This window comes from Lutjanus erythropterus, chromosome 11, assembly GCF_056507025.1.
Source record: "Lutjanus erythropterus isolate fLutEry1 chromosome 11, fLutEry1.hap2, whole genome shotgun sequence".
NCBI classification, from domain to species: Eukaryota; Metazoa; Chordata; class Actinopteri; order Lutjaniformes; family Lutjanidae; genus Lutjanus; species Lutjanus erythropterus.
In genome coordinates, this window is record NC_139327.1 from 31190738 (window position 1) to 31211083 (window position 20346).

Here is a 20346-nt window from a genome sequence, read left to right on the forward strand (position 1 = left end):
CCATACAAAACAAAAAGATTTAAAATAAATATGTTTTGGACAGTCTGTTCCACTTTTGTCATAAAAATATGTATTTTTTTTTCCCCCAACTGAACAGTTAAGCCAGTCAATAATTTAAAGAAAGGTTCTATATTTAACTAGAAAAACTTAATACATAGACATTTATTAAAGTAAATGACAAATGCTCTCAGTTTCACGCAAGTATCTTCTCAGAACTTTTGGTATCAGGTTTATCGAATAAATTAAAGTTATATTTTTAAATGATACTTTTGTAATTTTGTTAGGAACGTGCTTTATGGCTTCCGAAACTGGCAATTAGAACGTTTTACGACGAGGCACAAAGCACCTGAACGCAGCATCTCGACCTGACCCAAAGGCGCGTTCTCGTCTTTACGTGGCTACTCCCCCTCTACGGCGTACGTGCGCGCACCCCTGTATCGCGTGGTGGGGATCATCCATATTGCTGCTAGTGGTGGAGTTAACGTTGTAATCCTGAGAGGCCCCTCGGACACGTTTCTTTATTTTTCTATATGTTTTAATCCCTCGCTGACTGCTCTGCGTCTTAGACTGAAGCTCGTTTGGTCTAGGAGCGACAGAGGAGCGGCAAACCCCGCGGAACAACTTCACATTTCCCCGAAATTGAAGGCGAATTCGGGCCGGGGGGAGGAGGAGGACTGGTAATCCTGAGGGGGGAAGAAAGACGGCGGTGGGAAATGGCCACTCAGGTGGAGACTCTCCTGCCCGGCAACCCGCTCGCCAAAGCGGAGGAGCAGCACGGTAAAGTGATCCGCGGTGAGCCGGAGGACGAGGAGGGCGGCCGGGGCGACGGGGCCAAGCGGCAGACGGGTGTCGCCGACCAGGGGAGCAGCAGCAGCAGCAGCAGCAGCGGCGGCGGAGGCAGAAGCCCCGGGCAGGGAGGGACCCCCGGTACGGAGCAGCAGACCTCCAAACAGGCGACAGAGGAGGGCAAAGAAGGCTGTGACAGCGAGCACAAGCAAACCGAGGAAGGTGTTAATAAAAGCTGCAACAGAAAGGAGTTTACTGAAGCTCCCCCGCCCAAGGTGAACCCGTGGACTAGGAAAATGAATGCGGTGACCGTGGTCAGCGTGAATGGACAAGCACACCACGGTTTGTACCCTCCCTACATGTTGATTAACTGGCTGTCAGTGTTGTGTCGGTGTCTGTGCGTCCAGGTGTGGTGTTCTTGTGAGCTGTCACGGGGTTGAGTATCATTTATTTAACCAGAAAAAAGAGCGAAGTGAGTGCATAAACAAGCCTAGTCTGCAAGCTGGTTATATTTGGAGTTAAAGCCCTCCTCCTCCTCCTCCTGGTGAAGGCTATTCTTGGAGTACAGGGTGGCAGAGTGGACCCATGGGTGGCAGATTGCACAAGGGATCACACCCTTAAAAATCTGAAAATGCGTCCTTATGGCTGTTTTTTTTTTAAATGTAAAGAGCTGTATTGACTTTTCTTTTTTTAACTTTATCATATCCCAGTATAGGGCCAGTTTTAATCCCATTTAACCACAATCTAGGCAATATTAACTTTACTTTGAGTTTATTTTAGATTAAAATCTTTCGTCCCTGCTATTTATGATCCTTTGCACGTTTGTGGGCCCGTTGTGTTGTGGTGCTAGGTTTGTAAAGTTGCTCTGCATGTTGCAAAACACCAGACCAAACTGTATGCATTTTACTGGATCCAGTTTTGCATGCATATCAGCAAGTTAAATATAAGGCTGTATGTCAACATTTAATTCAATTCGGTGTTCATTTTGCAATAAAACTAAACATCAAATGTAAAAATGTAGGCATACCTTTCTGAGTGAATGCATGTATTGTCAAGTAAGTCAAAATGGCATTGAATTGAAGAACATTTTGTTCATTTTGTTTATTGGTAAAAAACTCAAAAGACTAACAGAATAACCGAGGCATTCGGTTTTAACCAATTAGACCGCCATTACAGCATTCACTAACCTTCCCAAACAGAATTGAAGATTATTTAATACTTTAAGGCTTTTTTATTAGTAAATGTCACTTTTTAAGGACCTGTACCCACCCTGGTTTTAGTGATTTTATATGCATTTTTTCTGTAATTTCATGCAAGAGAGCGTCTTAATTTCAGCAGTGTCACCGTGCATGTTAAAACTTTAAAACCTTGAAAAGACTGTAGTCATAGTAGCTCAGATGTCCTTATGTTTAGGTTGCTTCATCACCATGTTCCTCCTCCCTCATCATCTGCTGCCACTGTATTAGCTGACACACTATGTGCAGGCTGCCAGATATTTAAACCGCTGGTTACTACTGTTTACGCGTTTGTTTTGGGGCAGGTTTCGGCATACAGCCACGCCAGACATTAATGAGACATCCACCCATGTCTCGCATTACATCAATTAGAAGAAAAGCCACAACCCTAGCCGGCTGTGTAGCTGCTTAGCCAGCTAACAATAGCACACACACACTCACACACAGACTCCTCTTTGGCCTAGCAGCGCGTCGCCGAGCCCTTCCCACTCAGATGTTAGCTTAGCTTCCAGGCTGCTACTGTCCCCTTTCTAGTCACACTGTGTAAAACATGCCATCTTTTGTCTTTGAAGATTGATTCTACACACTTAAACACAAGGCAACGTGAAACATCTGGTCGTTTAATCACTAAAAAGGAGCAGGTTTGTTGTGAGACATCACGTGTTCACTCCACGTGTTCCCCGAGAGAAAGGCATGGCCGCTGCTGGCTAGCTAGCGAGTTAGCTTCAGCTGGCTAGCTGTATCGGTTTGGTGCAAACTCAGAGACTATATATAATACTTAATGCTGTCATGTGTGAAACAGTCTTTCGTTTCGTGGTTAATAACCCGGTTGTCATGTTGTATATCTGTTGTCAGTGCAAACCCGGCTCCTCCCTGCCTATCCACCCAGCTAGTTAGCGTTAGCATGGAAGCTAAAGGGAGGGCGAGGGTCGTGTCAAGAAAGGAACCCTTGATTTGCGGAATTCTCGCGAGATTTATAGGCGTTGTTTCTTAATTTGTACAAACAGGGTATGTTTAAAATATGACATCATTGTGGTTAAAATGTGTGTAGACTCTGGGATAAGCGCACTTGTTTAAGGTATGGGAAAGCTCATGCTTTGGGTTAAACGGGGTGCACTCGCGAGATCTTTCGCAGGTTTGGGGTTCCCCGTCTGGATAAGACCGCTAGGGAGAGTCATCATGGCTTCTGCTTGGTCTTAAACTGATTCGGGTTAAAAAAAAAAAAACGACTTATAATGGTTTGTCATAAAAATACACATACTCTTTTTCTCAAATTAAAGACTAACTGCCAAAGTCAAAGCCTCATTTATCGAATATGTGAATGTATTGGAAAAGATGCACATGGAGACAGCTCCCTTCTCTGCGCCGTTACAAGACAACGTGGTGTCCTGCCTCTCAGCCATGTGTGCTTTTTCCTGGATGCAGGCCTTTCTGCAGTTGCACAGTCACAGTGGGTCATCATGGTTCTTCTGACCCACCGCTTGTCAGCAATTTGTGTTGCCTTTTTGTTTGCCAGCTGGTTTGTTTGCTTTGCTGAAGCATGTGTAACTTATGTAGACCTCAGAGTACAGCCTGTACCCTGAATCTGGAGCGGTCTGGGTGCACTGGATGGATGTGCTCCAAAAGCTGTCACATCAGCAAGTTAATGTGGCTGGGAGCCAGAGGTTGAGATAACCAGGCGGTAGTGCCCCCTTCTTTATGTTGCATTCAAAGACCTAAAGCTGTGTTTAAAGCAGCGCTTTCAAACACTTTTTCCCTCTTGTGTCCCCTTAAAACAACGCTGTGTCTTATTTAGAAGATGTCACAGGTTGTGTGTTTATGACTTGCAAGCAGTTGAATCAAAGAGTGAATTTTTCTTATCAGATCGTTTAATTTGTACAATAATCAGACACAAATAGGTAAAACCATGCAGTATTTCATAAGGGAAAAAAGGCAAATGTTTGTGACTGTATCATAATGTTATTTACTTGATCTTTTAGTGTGAACAACACTTCCTAACATGAGCAAGTAAACTTGGAATGATTTTAGGTCAGAAGTTTGAAATTTCTTCTGGGAAGTTCTGACCTCCTACATTGTCTCGAATGCAGCATTAGTCTCTTGTTGTCCCTGTTGACTGCAGACTTGAGGGCAGAAACGTCTATTTTGACCAAAGAAAAAAGCTTGGAGGTGAGACAAGCGTGCTTAAGTTCAAAACTGGAACCAAAATGGGCGGTTTTTAATACAAACGACATGTCGCTTAGCCTGTTTTGCTGATGCATGGATCAGGTTAGGACGTCCGTTTCGAAGCAGTTTAAGATGCAGCAATACACAAAAGTTTGACTACATCTCGTAATCTGTGAAGAATTTCAGTTATCGGGTATCAAATATCATCACAGATCCACATACCGACCCAATTTCAAAGTCCTCAGTTGTTATTAATTGAAATTTATATGCTACACAGCATGAAACGAAAGATTAACAAGTTTTCATTGCAACTCTATATTGATGTATATCCTAAGGGACATGCTTTCCAAATACAGCTGGTTAAAACTTTGAATGATGCCAAAATGATAATTACCAAAAACAAAAAAACATATTTTGTACAACCACTAACAAAAAAGTAGCAACATGAACACTAAACAGTCTTTGTAGATATTGAAACCAAATGCAGTCCATGAACATCAACTAACACAAAACTTTTTAGCACTGAAGTTCACTTTCATCGTCATATAACTTTTCTACTACTAATATTAATTTAAAGAAAAAAGAGCTCTGGTATTGTTATCAGAATCGGATCGTAACTAAAAGAAGAAAGCGGAACGGTGCATCTTTAACAGAAAGTCATGTAGTGTGACCAAGGCATAAGATGTACGATACTCAGTATAACTGTTTCAGAGGGATTTTCTGAAGATGACGGCAGCCTTTGTTAAGTTCTTGTCCTAGAATTTCGTTTGCAATGTTTCATTTCGCTCACAATGATTGTTCACAAACCAGAAAGTAAAAAGTCTTTTTTTTTTTTTTTTAACAGGTAGAGGGCTCTCTAATCGGTTATGTTTACTCTCAGCATGTCCTTGAACAAGATCCTGGACTCCTGTCCTGGATAAGAACGCCAGCTGAAATGCTGAAAATGTATTTCCACGGCCCAGGCAGCCTGTTTTAGGATCACAGTGGGAGTACGCTACTGTATGTGACGTTAATTTGCGGCAAGAGGAGGGTGGATTTGGTTTCTGAATAGGCAGCACCACATTTTCACAATCGCCTCAGGCATGCCACTACTGACTGGGTTTACTGTTGATTGTTGGAGGCATAATTTAGCTGAAAGGATACAGTGGCAGCTAAGCATGTCACCAGCTTACTTTTCTTTGTCACTGCAGAGTTGGCCTTGCTTCATGGAACTGAACTTTTCATTTTTTTTTTCCCCTGAAGGGATATTTGTCTTGCAGCCAAGTGAAACCTGAACAAACATACAGATTTGAAACATAATAAAATATACAGTCGGATCACATACTGCAAGTGTTCAAAAAGCCTGCAGTACATCCATCCAAGCATCACCATCAACCCATATATGGAAGACAGAGCATCAGCTGACTCATCAGTAGCGTTTAACACTTTGATGGTATGAGAGATGAAACAAATCTCTGCCCTGTCAGACCTGACCTTTTTAATATCAAATCTCTGTCCAGAGGGGACAAACTCAAACTCCACACAGAGGTCAGAGAGGACATTATTATCAGAAATTATTTGAGCCTCTGCTTTTGCTCTCTTATTGAAAACATGAGACAGGCAAAAAAAAAAAAAAGCAGCCACTTAAACTATTTTGACAGGTGACTAGATGATGTGGCATCACATAGTTTGAGTTAAATGACTGTTTTAGCTTCAGAGAATCGACTCACTCGTGTTTGGCTCATGGTCATATTAGTAGTAAACATGGCAGTCTCGTCTCCAGGGTGTGTGGCTGCATTCTTCGAACCGCCACTGAAAACCACCAGTGAGACGCTGGTATGCAACAACAGGCTGGTCTGTGAGAAGTATTGGCCACAGACCTAAAGATGCCCACTGGGGGTTTCATATGAACAAAGTTATGTCTTTCACCGAAATGCGGATGACAAACATGACACACTACAAACATGTGAAATGAAGGCAGCATGTTGAGCTATATATAAGCCATTATTAAGTATTTGAACTTATTTGCAAAAAACCCACATCAGACACAATTTATTATGCCTTGCAGAGCATTTTATATTGTTTTAAACATCACTGGTAGTGGAATTTAAAAATATTTTAATTTTGTGTTCCTTACATTCATGTTTGCTTAATCGGTCTTTTTCACTGCCTTTCCTGGTGAGTTACTTCATTTTGTGCTAGCGTGGGAATAGGACTTAACAGTCAGCTATCTTCATGTTCAATCAAATGTTCACAATCAAATGTCTGTTTTTTTTGTTTTTTTTTTACAATTAGATTCTATAATCAAATTTATAATATTAGTTGACAGCCCTTGCTGGCTTTGATAAAAGGAAATAATAACCTCTGAGGCATATAATTTCAGTGGGTTGGATGATTTGAATCTGGTTTTAATGGTTCTGGTTCTGGCTCCTCATTCATTTGTGAGGGACGTGGTGAGACATGTTAGCTTCCAATTGAGAGTTCACCTACCTGCATGGCCTCTTATTCTGTAAAAAGTGATTGTTTATGTAACTTGATGGTAAAACAATGCTAGAAGCAGAGGTGGAGGGGTGCTGCTTGGCTGCAGAAAGTGCAGGGGTTGTGACAGGTTTGTGACAGCAACGTGTTTGATAAGAATCTGTATAATTCACAGCTTGTCATCAGAGGATGTTCTTGTAGGGTCTGAGCAGACATCCATGTATCCCTCCAACAAGTGGGGGGTACAGGGATGTCTTCATTTTCCTCTCCATGCAGCCGCTACAGATGGCCGCTTACTGCGCATGTGTAGAGAATATATTCCAGAAAATAATATAAACGGTACCGACAGGTGTCCATGGCGTCCACAGCTGTACATGTACTTGTTTGTTTGGGACTACAATAGAATTCTTGCACAACTTCCTGATCCATGTGCCTCTGGTCACACCACATGACTAACTTCATCAGGTGAAATCCGGTCCGACCGCACCGTTACTGGGGCCAGCTTGACTGTGGTGTTAAAGCTGGTCAGACGTTCACATTTCTGGCATTTAGCTGAATCACTACTTTCTTTGTGATGGGTCATGTGACACCGTGTGTGCGGCGTCACTTCATCTACAGTATGTTGTTTTGTGTGTTTCCCTGAATATTGGAATTAATTCAGCTGCTCTACTTTGCCTTTGGTGGCATCTTTTGAAATAAAAACAGAAAGTCAGTGAGGCAGTAGGGCAAACATGAACGAATTCATCACACTGAGCTGATGCATTCAGGGTCCTTTAGTCTTCTGACTGTCTGTTCACGTATTGAACTCAAAGAGAATTGGGTTCAGCACAGCTTTTCAAGAAATTTTAAAGATTTATGGGTTAGATAGTAAATGGATTTCCCAAATAAGAAGGATCAATTCCTCTGAACAGTTAAATGTCTTGTTTCTTCAGTGTATTTTAGCCCCTCAGGGAGTTGATGGTGAATTAGTGATAAATACTTGCAGTAGTGTTTCCCACCTTCTTCTGATGGATCACCACAGTAGCAATGTCTTCAAAAAGCAGACCCTTTCTGCTTATCTGTTTTCCATTAAACATATTTTATTTGTTCAGATAGATGCTGAAACTGTCCAGGATTTAGAGAAACGCAATGGTATAAATCGGCTTTCAGCTGATTTACAGCGTTTTTGGTAGCAAAATCCAATTTGCTGCAAACAAGAACACTGAAGAAAACTTGGTACAGCTGGTCAGACAGATCCAGTGCAGAACATTAACACTAACTGCCTGCAAAATGCAGCCACTTTGGTTAAGCGAGTTAGTTTCCTGTCCTGCTGTGGCACCTGTTGCCGCTGACTGACAGTACGGTCGTGTTCAGACTGAAAATAGCCCCACATCCCGCCCAAAAAAAGCAAGGGGCAGCGCTGTGTGTTGCTGCAGGTACTGGTGAGGACATGAAACATGAACCAGGGAATTCAAGGTTTTGAAGGTTTCGCAGACGCCAAGACAAACTGTAAACAGTATAATGAGCTAAATGATTTTGGACTGAGCTGCAGCTACGTTAGAGCCAAGATCAACTTTTTTGCTAGAAATGTTTTTCTTCTTTTCACTCATCAGAAGTGGGGGCCTGCTGCATCAACGCATGGATGTCTTACAGAATTAAATCATTAGGCTGCAATTTTATATTCTCCTTGGGAGACGTACAGTTACTTATTTTGAACATTTTTTTATGTCAGTTTAAATAGGACTGCTCTATAAATGGATCATAGATCATCTTAATGCTATCGGGCAATAATCAGGCTTCAAAGCGCAGTATCACTTTACTAATAATATGGATGTGGCAGTTTGAGTGAAAATATCTAGAATTTATTCTGTTTGGCATCAACATAGTCTAGCAACACAGTGTAATTGTAAGGATGTTGCTGAATGAAATATTTATTTTGCAGATGTATCGTTGAGAGCTGCTTCTTGCAAAGTGGATGTTCAGCACACAGGCTTGAGGGATTTTCTGTTTGATGATGTTTGTATGACTTTAATGGTTGGTGAAAGAGTGCGTGTGGTGTTTCCTTTAAGCCGGACTCGAGATGCTCCAGAGCTGCATCAGTGTGTAAAGTAGCTTCTGTAAATAGTGCAGAAGACATGCAACGTGAACACACCAGATCTTCATAGTCTTGAATTTAAAAACGAAAGGCCGACCAGTAAAGGATGTTTGTGGCTGATGTCAGCACAGTCTGTTGTCAGGTGGTCCTCTGATTGGACAGGACATTTTGCAGGTGAAAAGTAGGGTTTGGAGATTTTTTTTTTTCTTTATATAATTACTAGCGCATGGTCCCTTAGCTTAGTGCTAACACATAATGGAAATTCCCATTAACATGCTAATGGGAATTAGCATCACGATTGTGGATCCATTTTGCTTGACATGCTCAACATCAAACAACATGTGTGCTCGTACTTAGAGGCTCATATTTCCTCTGTGCTGTGGAAACAAACTGATAGCTGCTGACTTCACATTTGCTAACTCAGTCAGTCTGCAGCCTCAACACCCCACACTGACCAACTACAGCAACATCAAAGGTTAAAAACTCTCATTTGTGCTTTGTGCAGTTTTCAGGGGTGCTATTTATATTCTTATTTGTTCTTATAGCACTGAGCTGAGCACAAACAACTAAATGTATCAGTTTATTTTAAAAAAATTATTTACTATTTATTTAAAATTTATTTACTACTATTATTAGCAGTATAGTGGTGATGACGCTGAAGACTGACTGACGTGATGTACATTATTTTTGAAAATAGGAGTCATGGTATACAGTCTCTAGAATTGTATGATTAAATTTTTGAAATGGTCCGGTGTTAAAAAAGTAAAGGAAATCATCCCAGCCCTACTGATGTAAACCTGTTTTTTAAAATTCAGGCATAGGGTGGTAAAAGTATTCAATAATTCAGTATTCTGGCTTTAGTGTCATTTTAAGACATTAGAGCAAAGCTGGCTGTGGTCTGAGATAATGAACCTATTCGGTTTTTCAATTTGTCATATTACAAGTTATACCCAGTCAAAGCAGCTTTATTTGAAGTCCACTTTCTTTCTGCTGGTGTGAAGAATCCATGTCAACATGTAATACGGTCCTGTAGCTGAGGTGTGAACCCCGCAGTCTGCGAGTCAGGAATGACTGGCAGATCTGCCAAATGAATTAATGTAAATGCAGCTTCGGCTCAGTGCATTAGCATTCCTTTAGCATGTGCAGGAGCCTCGATTAGTACTTGCAAATGAAGCTGTCTTTGTTTGAAACTTTAGAAAGTACCTATTGAATGAAACCTTTATGCAACCTGGCTTTTAGCTCGTTTACAAGTGAAAACAGCAGCTTTTTGGCCTGTGTGTGGTTGTTTTAAACTGAAAATTTAAAATAAAAATTAGCAACATCAGGCAGGGAGTTGTGATTTTTTTTTTTCAGACATCAGCTATGATATGATTTTGGCAACACTTTAATGTAGTTATAACTAGACATAAGCACTTTATAACACTTTTTATGTATTTGCCAACAACTATAACTCCTATTGTGAGCAGCCAAGAGTACAGGCTGGTGTATAAATGTATGACATTAAAGGGAAATGCTAAAGTTGTAGTACTACAAAATACATCCTAATAGGAGAGGTTCTAATTGTTGACAAATGCTGTACATTTATAAACATAAAATGACCATATCTGTGAATGCAGTGGGGATTGAAGTGTTACCATGGTTTCCTTGTTTTTTTTTTTCATGAAAGCCTCCACTGTGAGCATATTTCCCTCTTGCCAGCTCTCAATGAAGTTGTGAATATGAAAGGTGTGTGATGTTTTGAAGCTGCTTGGCATTCCTGCAGCTTCTCCAGTCGGGCTTCACAGAATCGGGGGGGAGTTGCTGTTTCAAAATTAGCATGGACACCTCACTTGTCTGTCTCCCACATTTGTCCCCGCTCTGTGAATCTTGTCGGCTTTGTTGTGGCCCTGAAGAGGCAGTCCCCCACCTTCTGTCACGAGACACCACGGAGGCTTTTTGTAGCCAAATTTTACGAGGTGTCGGGACCCGGCAAAGGGTCACAAACCTGTAAGGAGTGCTGGTGTGTGAAGTGGAACTACTGTTGCTACTTTTGCTGCTTTGGTTTCTTCTGAATGGGTGTTATCAGTATTGATAAGAGCTCAGCTGATTGGCCAGCCTGTTGAAATGACGTTGTCTTCATGTTTGCAGGTTTTAGATGAAAGTTGATGCCCTCATCTAAGTTGTCTTTGTTTGTCAATTGCATTTTAAATTGTAATGGAGAGTGCAAAATTTCCAATGCTAATAAACATGTCAGGCTGAAGTTCGAGGAAGTGTGTATAAAATCATACTCAAGACATGTAGAATATTTCCATTTAATTGGATGGTCTGGTCGTAAAAGAGGTTTAAATAATTTACTCAGGTGTAAACATCTCAAAGCTTCAACTGAGAGTTGGAAGAAGATAATAAAGAATAATAGATGTGGTACTGTCCATGTAATTTGATGTGTTAGTTTCCAGTCTTAAAGGAAAATTAAAAAACTATTGTAGAGCTACAACGACCAGTCGATCAAAAGAAAATTAGTTTTCAATAATTGATTAGGCCTAATTGTCTCAATCATTTTTCAAGCAAAAATGTGAAACGTTTCTTTGTTCCAGCTTCTGAAATGTGAGGATTTGCTGCTTTTCTTTGTCATTCATGATTGTACATGAAGAGTCTTTGGGCTTTGGACTGACAAAAGATACAATTTGAAGACATCATTGGGCTCTGAAAAATTGTGATGAGTATGTTCCACAGTAGGCTCAAATATTAACTAATCATGAAAATAATTGGCAGATTAATTGATGATAAATTTAATCAACATAAACGCGTCAGTAGTTAAAGAAAATAGTCATTTGCAACCCTAGATGTGACAGAATCACTATTATAATGCATCAATCATGAAGGACATTTTAATAACGCTTATTTGTCAAAAACTGAAGCATGTGTTAGTTTTTGGGTCTACAACCTTTACTAATTAAAGAGCAATTTTTGGCCAAAAAAGAAAAAAAAAATCTGTTTGGAGACAGACCCATTAAATTCTCTTTTTTGATGTGACACTTCTCTTTTTTTTGGGCTCTGAGACATACAGTCACTTAAGACTGTGTTAGTTGAGCAGCATTCATGCTTGACTCGAAGCTGAAAACTCAAAGGTCAGAGCAGTTTAACTCAGAGCTGAAATGCTAAGCTAGGTCACAGCCTGATGCCCATTGTAGTTTTCTCCACGTCTGCTGTCGGCCGACTCGAGCAGCTTTATCTGTCTCAGGGTCATGTCTGGGCTCGATGATAGCGGCACATCCCTCCCGTGGAGGCTCCGCAGCGCTCAGGGTGTGGACTGTTTACATCGAGGATGTGTCCAGTTTGTGGTTTGTAAGAAAAAAACAAAAATGTCAAAGCTCCTGCAGTCATAGGCCTCAAGTCATGAGTCCAGTTGGAGTTTTAAAGTGTTTCTGACCGAACAAGTTTATGAAAATCTGTCTTACTCAACATGGTGGGCCATAAAGGAGGAACATGTATTACACATTTTTATATGTGTCTGTTACTACTGCTGTTGCTCTAAGCTAAACTATTTGGGCGTTGGTTGGTTTAATGACCTGCACGCTGATGGGAGTAGGGGATGAGTCATAAATAAAGTAGCTGCAACTTGTTGCAAAGTTAGTGGTGAGTTTTTTCTCATAAAGAAGGATATCTGATAATTAAGTGAATGTAAGATTTTAGGACATCTGAAAAAAAAAAAAACTCATAGGAAAGCCAGACCAGATGACAGAACAAAAAACATTGTACTTGTGAGCTGATGCGTTCACTCCAGACGAGTGATTCCTGCCATGATGAAATGTGTTTGAATTAGCGTAAAGAGCAAAAAGCTGCACTGTCAATTTTGAAACTTTGTGCTGCTCGAAGCATGAAGTCATGTTGCTCCACTGGGAACCATCTGCATCAACCTGCACGGGTTGTGGTCTGTAGTAGCTGGGCGGAGGCCAACATGTGACCAGGCTGTGTCCTGCTCAGAGCTGCTGCAGTAAGAGTGAAAGCTGTGTTCAGCTCTCAGTACTTTTGCAGATTGTAACTGAATCTCCCTGGTTTGGAGTTCAGTTTCACTCCTGCGATCCCACTCAGGTATCAGCTGTCACTTTCGTAGGGCAAGGCCTTTATTGTGAAGAGGTGAAAGGAAATGTTTTTTTCAGATAGTTAGCAGAACTTTGTTAGTGGTTAGCTCTTATTCAGTGGAATGGAGAATGAAGGGGAGAGCATAGTTTCTAGTAATGCACGTCACTGAAAGAAATGTAAGGCGTGCATGTTTGTTAGCAGTTTTACTCACCAACAAGGATTGGTAGATGGTGATCTCTCTGATTGTGTGGTATCCCAAGATTATCCTATGGCTAACCATTCGTACAGTTTGAAGGATTGCACCTCATCTCTATCAACAATGTATTGTAATCTGAACTAATAACATGATTTACAAATTTATATCCTGAGAAGTACCATCATGATACTTGGGTACTGATTCGATATGCCTTCCGATTTTTAAGTATTGTGATTCGATATTGTGATTTTTAGCCACTTTTTAACACTACTCAACATGCAAAAGTGGAATCATACACTTCTAGCGACTGTATAGTCTTTTTTGCAACAATGCACATCACATGTCAGCCAGTCTTTGAGTTTTTTTTTAGCAGCATCATTGCTATATGGCATATAAAAGTATTGAATAAAATACTTGCTGTTCCTGGGAACTCACAACACACTGGAGCTGAAATGTGTTTGAGACAACCTGCAGAAAAGGATCCCTGAATAAATGTTAAGATTCATCTAGGAATTTTCATGCAAAGCGTTGAGTTGAGCATCGAGGCCTGCGTCAGGTGAGATTTGATGTCCGATTAGATTTGTTGCAGCCCTGGTAGCTCTCTTGTTGCTCGACTTGGACTAAACGTGTGTGTTTCTGTGCAGGATGTCACTGTGGCTCAGCGTACACAGGGAGACGCCTCACGGCCCTCTGCTGTCTGAGCTTTTGACTCCTAAAGAGGTGATGTCACCACAGTGATCATGTGACGCTGCCGGAGAGTCTTTGACGTGTGTGTGTGTGGCAGGCAGGCGGTCTGCCGGCTTACACTCTGACTGTCGTTTCCTCCATATTTGGTTCTCTCAGACAGGCTTCCCTCTGTCGTCACTCCGTGCTGCTCTGCATGCATCAGACTGCAGGCGGCTTGTAGACAAAACATGATTAGGTTTCAGACTGATTAAATGATACTTAAAAAAATGAATATAAGGTATTTATCACACCTCCTCACCCAGGTCTTGTTTTCCTGTAATGAGCCCTCACAAAGTAAGACGTCTTGGCCGCCCGTCATGTTTAAACAATTCCTGCTTTTGTTTCTCATTTAATTAATTCAGAGAGAGAAGATCTGTCTCAAAATTCAAACGTGTGTTTATAATAAGGGTTTTCTCTGTTAGACGTTGGCTTCTGTGGGTGTTTTGTTGAATATCATCCTGTGAGGAAGACGTCAAACTGCTTCTTTACCCCTATAACTTTCCACTGTAACTGGGAAATCCCAAAATACAACACTCACCAGAGTAAGTAAATCTTTCAAATACAGTTTGACCTAAGAATGGTGATACAATACATGTGGGAGCAGGAAAAAACTACTTGCCACAGCCAACGAAAAAATCCCAGCATCTGGCTGCGGACTGGGCCCGTTTCCCAACACTACCACTGTGTTTACCTAAGACTGCAGAGCCGACGTGGCACAAGGTTTATTTATAGGATTCACCAGCGATACCCTGTGGGCTCTGGAGCAGGTATTGTCACTGCTGCAGCACCCATGGGAATTTGTCTTTGGACTCCACCTGAGGTGTGCACTCTGTTGTGAGGTTTCTGAGAAAAAGAGGAGGGCGGGCTGTGGTGAAACTGGAGATAAAAGTAAGTGGAAAGAAAGAGGAGAGCTGCTGTTTTAGTTTGGATTCATGGTGCAAAATGAGCACATGTGCAGCGTTTAAAGCTGCATGACTTGAACTAACAGTACTGGAGAGACAGAGGGCGAGGTAATGGTTGATGTGAACTGGTGGGGGTTGGTTTTGGCTAATGTTAATGGTAGCCTCTGGCAGTCAGGCGTGCACAGCAGGCTGCAACAACTGTGCTCTAAGTGACGTGAGGAAAGACGTAGGGGAATAAATACAGGAGGCAGTGAAATGAGAGTGAATTATATGAAGAGGGGAGGAACTTGATGATGATGATGGACTCGATAGTAAGAGGAGTCACTATATACTTCAATAATGTGTTTTGGGTAAACTGATGATTAGGGAAAAGCAGTTAACAGGATGAATGCATGGTTTTCTGTGTCAGTTGAAGGCCCTTTCAGACATTCCTCTCACTCTGTAAATGTGATGACAGTTTTACGTTTTGAGCTCTTCAGTCTGAAATGAAGTTGTTTTTCACCTTGTGGTCTGGAGCTAAAGAGGTTTAAATAAGCCCTCTTACAGCCACAATAAATCATCGGTTTACAGGAACCCTCTGCATTATTTTCATTTGTATGTCTGCCAACTGCATGGATGAACTTTACAAACAACATTTGAGAAAATAGGATTTAAGAGTCCATACTTAAAGCTGCAGTGATAATTCAATGGATCACATGACTCTGCGTTGCTTGTAGTGATGAACCGGCAGGGAATTATTACCAGAATCTGCAGTATGCAGTGAGGGAAAAAACAAAAGTGCAAGTTAAACGAGTCTGGAGAAGAAAATGTTTGAAAAGACGTGGTCAACATAGGTTGTTTATTCTTCAGCTAGAACAGGAGTTGAGATTTTAACTGTCAGTCTGTGAACAGTGGTATGCTTCTAGCTAACATTAGCCTGAAGCACTGTCATCTGCTGAGCTGCTCCTTGTAGTCTGTCCTCTTTTTTTTTTTATCCTGTTCATGGAGTCTTCTGCTCCTCTTAACACAGACGACTGTGGGTATGTGTCCGTGTCCAGCGGCGTTGAATGAAGCAGTGACATTACTGTCTGTGTCGCTGTCTGCGTGATGCGAACCCTCGTCCAGAGCATGTGTGTAACTTTTACTGGCACAGAATCAGATTTCTGGCACTGACCAACTGGCCACTGGTCATTGGCAGTCAAGCTGAAAACCGTCCCGATTCCGGTCTCTGGCTGGTTGATTGGTGCATCCCATCATTTGGCTGTATCTCAGTGAGCCTGCAATCACATGAAAACATTTTTAGGAAAGATCCTTCTCCGAAGTTAAACGATAAACTCAGTACCTGTTTCATCTTGTGCGATTAGTAATAAGATTGGTCCAAAACATGTGAAGCGTAATCATAATTTTTGGAGCAGTTTCATGACATTTTTGGCTGTGTTTAATGCCATAGGCTAGCAGTTTGCATTTCTTTCCAGTTTTCTTGCTAAGCTAGGCTAAACACATCCTGCACTTAAGCTCTTTACTGAATACACAGATGAAATTGATGAAATCTTCTCCTCCAATCCATGAATGATAAGAACACAAAGAAGTGTGTTCACAGTATTTACTAACTTGATTGTGATGCAGAAGTTTTAAGGGTAACTGATCTCATAATTGCCTGTTTGGTGAAGCAAATACAACATAAAGTGACATGAATTACTTCAGAATATCGTGTAAACCATAAATACGATCAACATGCATATAATTATGGTCAAGTTAAGCACACAAACACTTTTCAGTGCTTGACTGCCTTAAATTATTTCAGTTTTGTTAAGAAATTCTGACAGTAAAGTTGCACTGATGTGGACTAAGTGGGTGCTACATTGTTTGTGTGTTTGTGCTGTTTGTCAGGTCGCATTTCAGGTCCGGCTGATCCAGCTCGATCCTGCCGTTTTGTTTTGTTTTGTTTATTCAAAATTTGCACTGATACAGTTACAGGTCAAACAAGACAGTCCCATTTGTTGTTAGTTTTGTTAGACTTCAGTCTGTGTGTGTGTGTAGGGGGAGGTTATGTTTATTTTTTGTCTTCATTTGAAAGCTTGCTGCAGCAGGATGGAGAGTTTTCATTTAGTGCTGAGAAAATGAGGATCGTGTTTCGTCTCCCGAATTGTTATTATGACTTTCTCTTGCAATTCTTGCAGCTCTGAGGGGAAACTGTTTATAAAAAAAATACTAAGCCTCTGTTCTATTACAGAGAATTTGTCACACAGTGATGCACTACTTAAAACTCCTGTTATGGATGTTATGTGTATGCAGCAGGGACTTCCTGGTAGTTTTGTTTAGATTTAACAGCTTCACCATATTGTGTTTAGTTTTGACATTTCAGGCGACTGTGTACTGTGATGGTCTTACAATGCACATTTCAAAATATGGAAAAAACTTTTTTCCCATATAATGGAAGTGCTTTGTTGAGAGGATTAATGTATTTCCTCTTCCTTCTGACTCATTTTGTTCTCATTTGCTGATGCATGAATTAAGAGCACTTGGTTTGATGAAATTGATCTCCCTGCTAATGCAGATATCATCAGCACTCCTTGTTCCCTCCTCCTCTCCTGTATGTCTTCACTTCACATCTTTCGCTTCCATATGTTTCAGTACCACACATGCACACACACCTGACCTGTCCTTGAGTTTTAGCGAATATAAAACACTCTTATCAGCGCTTTCGTACACAGTTGAGCACATAACGCTTAGATAACACCCAGCCTTCACTCCTACCTGTCGAGCCAGACTGTTCTCAAGGTGCTCTCATGCTTTTAGGCTTTTTGGCACGCACAGTCTTGAACAAATAATTTCTTCAAACTATAAGCTGGCAAACGAAAGATCAGCAGCAAAAAACTGATGACTAAGAGTTTCTTTTCGAACATTTATTGTAGCGTTGATAGCTCTGAAGAATCGTTATCTAATCAAGTTTACACAATTAGATTAGTAAGTGATAGTTTGGGTTGAGGCATAATTTACTTTAGAATTTCATGATGTGTGACTGTTTTATAGTACCTCTCCAAAATGGCATGAATCAACTGCTTTTCAAATTTTACAAAATTGCAGTGCATAATCACAAGATTAGAGCTGCAGCGATTAGTTGACTAGTTGATTGAAAGAAAATGAAGTCTTTTGATAATTAAGTGTTTAATTTTTCAAGCAAAAATATCAAACACCCTCTGATTTCAGCCTCTTAAATGTAAAGATTTGTTGCTTTTCTGTGTCATTTATCATGGTTATTGAAGAATCTTTGGGTTTCGTACTGTTGGTGAGAGTAGCATTTAAATTGAATGTTTCTTGCTCTCTTGCAGACGTGATCTTGCTTTATTTTTAAGCAGGAGCGGGAGGTCAACTTCATGACTTAATATTTAAGTATAATTGGAAAATTCCAATTTCACGTTCTTATATTAATTGTTAAAAATGCTGTACGGAGGTTGTATTGGTCTTGATGTTTTGATTTGACCAGTCACCACCTCAATATTTGCCGAGTGGAAGTTGAACAGGGAACAGAAACTCCTTGAACTGTTGCGCAGGGTTCAGCAATTAGGATTGCCCGCTTGCACGGGGCAAGTAAAATGCCGTGCTGGGAAAGTAAATCTGGCAGCTCAGTTGCCTGACTGGGCAAGTGGTAAAAATTAAATGAACTATTAAAGTTTTTTGATAATTGATTGGTGGTTAACTTTTTTTTTTCACGCAAAAATGGCAGAAAGAAAAACAAGATACTGAAAGTATTTTCTGGCTTTGTAGATGCTGCAGCCTTAGATTAAACATGATGGTCTTTGATGTTATTTGATAACTGCTAATAAATAAAGCAGTTTGTGCAGGGGCAAGTTAATATTGACTTAGGCAAGTAGATTTCTGACCCACTTTCCAGATCTGGCAAAGTGTTTCACATTCAGTTTTTTTTTGCTGTATTAGCTAATTAAGCCAGCACTTTGCAGTAGGGTATCAATAAACTACCTTTTTAAAAACTGTGAGATGTCTGAAATGTCTAACAGAAGTACAAAATAAAACAGAAAGGTGAAGGGCAAAAGTGCAAACTGCAATAACCTGTTGCTTACGTTGCTTGGAAAGTAAATCTTGGAAAGCATTTAAAGCCTCAGAGATCTTGTCTGAATGCACTGCTGACTGTGTGACTGCCTGAGGAGCGGCAGCTTAGAGTTTGGCAGACGTCATGGCCCTGGGAGACTCTCCTCTGACCTTAAACTATCATCTGATATCATCTGATAGGCCCTGAACACTGAGCCGCCCTGTGAGTGATGCCTTCATGGCCTTAGTGGGGGAATCGTAGCGCACGGCTCAGCTGATCAGCAGAATGTGCTGGAGCTCGACAAACCTGCTGTTTATCATTGAACAACCACTGTTTGTCCACTCGTTGCAGCGGTTGAATGACTGCAAAATTAAATTATGAGTCAGATACAGTTCTGGGAAGCAGGAACTGCACTGAGTGTCTGGTGCAGACAGGCAACAACTTTTTGTTTGGATCAATTTTCACAAGATTTACCTCAAAACAAGAAGAGCTGATATTCATGTTTATTACATGGCTTTGTTAAATACTCTATTCTGATTGGTCAAGGGCAACACTCTAAGGTCTGTTAAAGTTAATATTTTGGGTCAAATTATTGATTTTCTTTGGTACATAACATGTAACAAGCAGGATAATGTACAGTAAGGAGGTCACTATTGCAAAATAAAGCCATAAAATCATTTTAAAATTAATATTTTGTGTCACGTTAATGTGCAAATGCACTCTGCTACCTTGGCTGATACAAAAACATGAACATAATGATGTGAAAATGAATGAAGTATAAACTGGACTACAAAATAATTCAGCTGTAAAACAACTTTTTTTTATGTCAAGACTTTGTACAAATACACCAAAGTACTAGAAGTAAAAATAGGAAAGAGAGGCTTTCTAAGTTCTTATATGAAATAATACATTCCTCCTGACAGTTACTCTGAAGCTGCCTGAGTCCTCTGTCACGATGACGATGCACAAAGACTCCTGAGTAAGTGTTCGGTTGTCCCACTTCCTTTGACAAGTATTCAAATCGTGGTTCAGAGGAAATCAGTGCAGTAATAATTAAGGAAATGTTTTGCTAGAATGACCTGATGGTCGCACTGTAAATCTTAAACGCAGTGTTTATGCTAAACATGCTCTGTCATGCTCTGTAAGCAGCAGTGTGATTTTCAGTTTTTGAAACTTTCACTCTACTGTTGTGCACACTTTTTGTTCAAACTAAGTAGATAAGAGCGGATAAATACTTCAGGAATTCATGTCAGTTCCTTGGCTTAATTTAGCTCGAAGTTGGTGCCCCAGTCAAAGTTTCAGGCTAATGTTTGTTGCTCTATGAAATGTGTGTTAAATTGTCCAGATGTGGCCATATGTTCTCGGTAATGCTGTAAACTCCTTCTAAAGGGAATAGTAAGACTGTGAACAAATGACTGATCAGCTTTTGCCTGTAATGATTGGTGACATGTCAGTGGGAGCTGAAGAATATTTGTGATTTATTGCATATTTAGCTGCACAAAGGAGAATGTTTTCTGTCTTGTTTGTGGAGACTAGAGCTACAATGATTAATTGATTGGTTGTCTGATACAATAATCGGCATCTATTTTGATAAAAAGTAAAAATCCTATAATATTAGCTTTTAAATTGTGAATATTTTCTTTTTTCTTTATTTCTCTATGACCGTAAACTGAATGTCTTTGGGTTGTGGACAAAGCAAGACATTTGAGGACGTC

At 40.5% G+C, this 20346-nt stretch overlaps 1 protein-coding gene across 5 annotated transcripts in view; it reads left to right on the forward strand.

The window, feature by feature from the left end:
- Positions 1-318: 318 nt before the first annotated feature.
- The window catches only part of larp1 (La ribonucleoprotein 1, translational regulator), a 65244-nt gene continuing 45216 nt past the window's right edge, over positions 319-20346 (forward strand). For 2 of the 5 annotated variants that reach the window (XM_084729951.1, XM_084729952.1), the window contains exon 1: positions 319-1128. In XM_084729951.1, the coding sequence (XP_084586077.1) occupies positions 714-1128 (415 nt within the window). In that variant the 5' untranslated portion in view covers positions 319-713. The remainder of the gene's footprint in view (positions 1129-20346) is intronic. The other 3 variants (XM_084729950.1, XM_084729953.1, XM_084729949.1) reach the window with 2 other exon arrangements.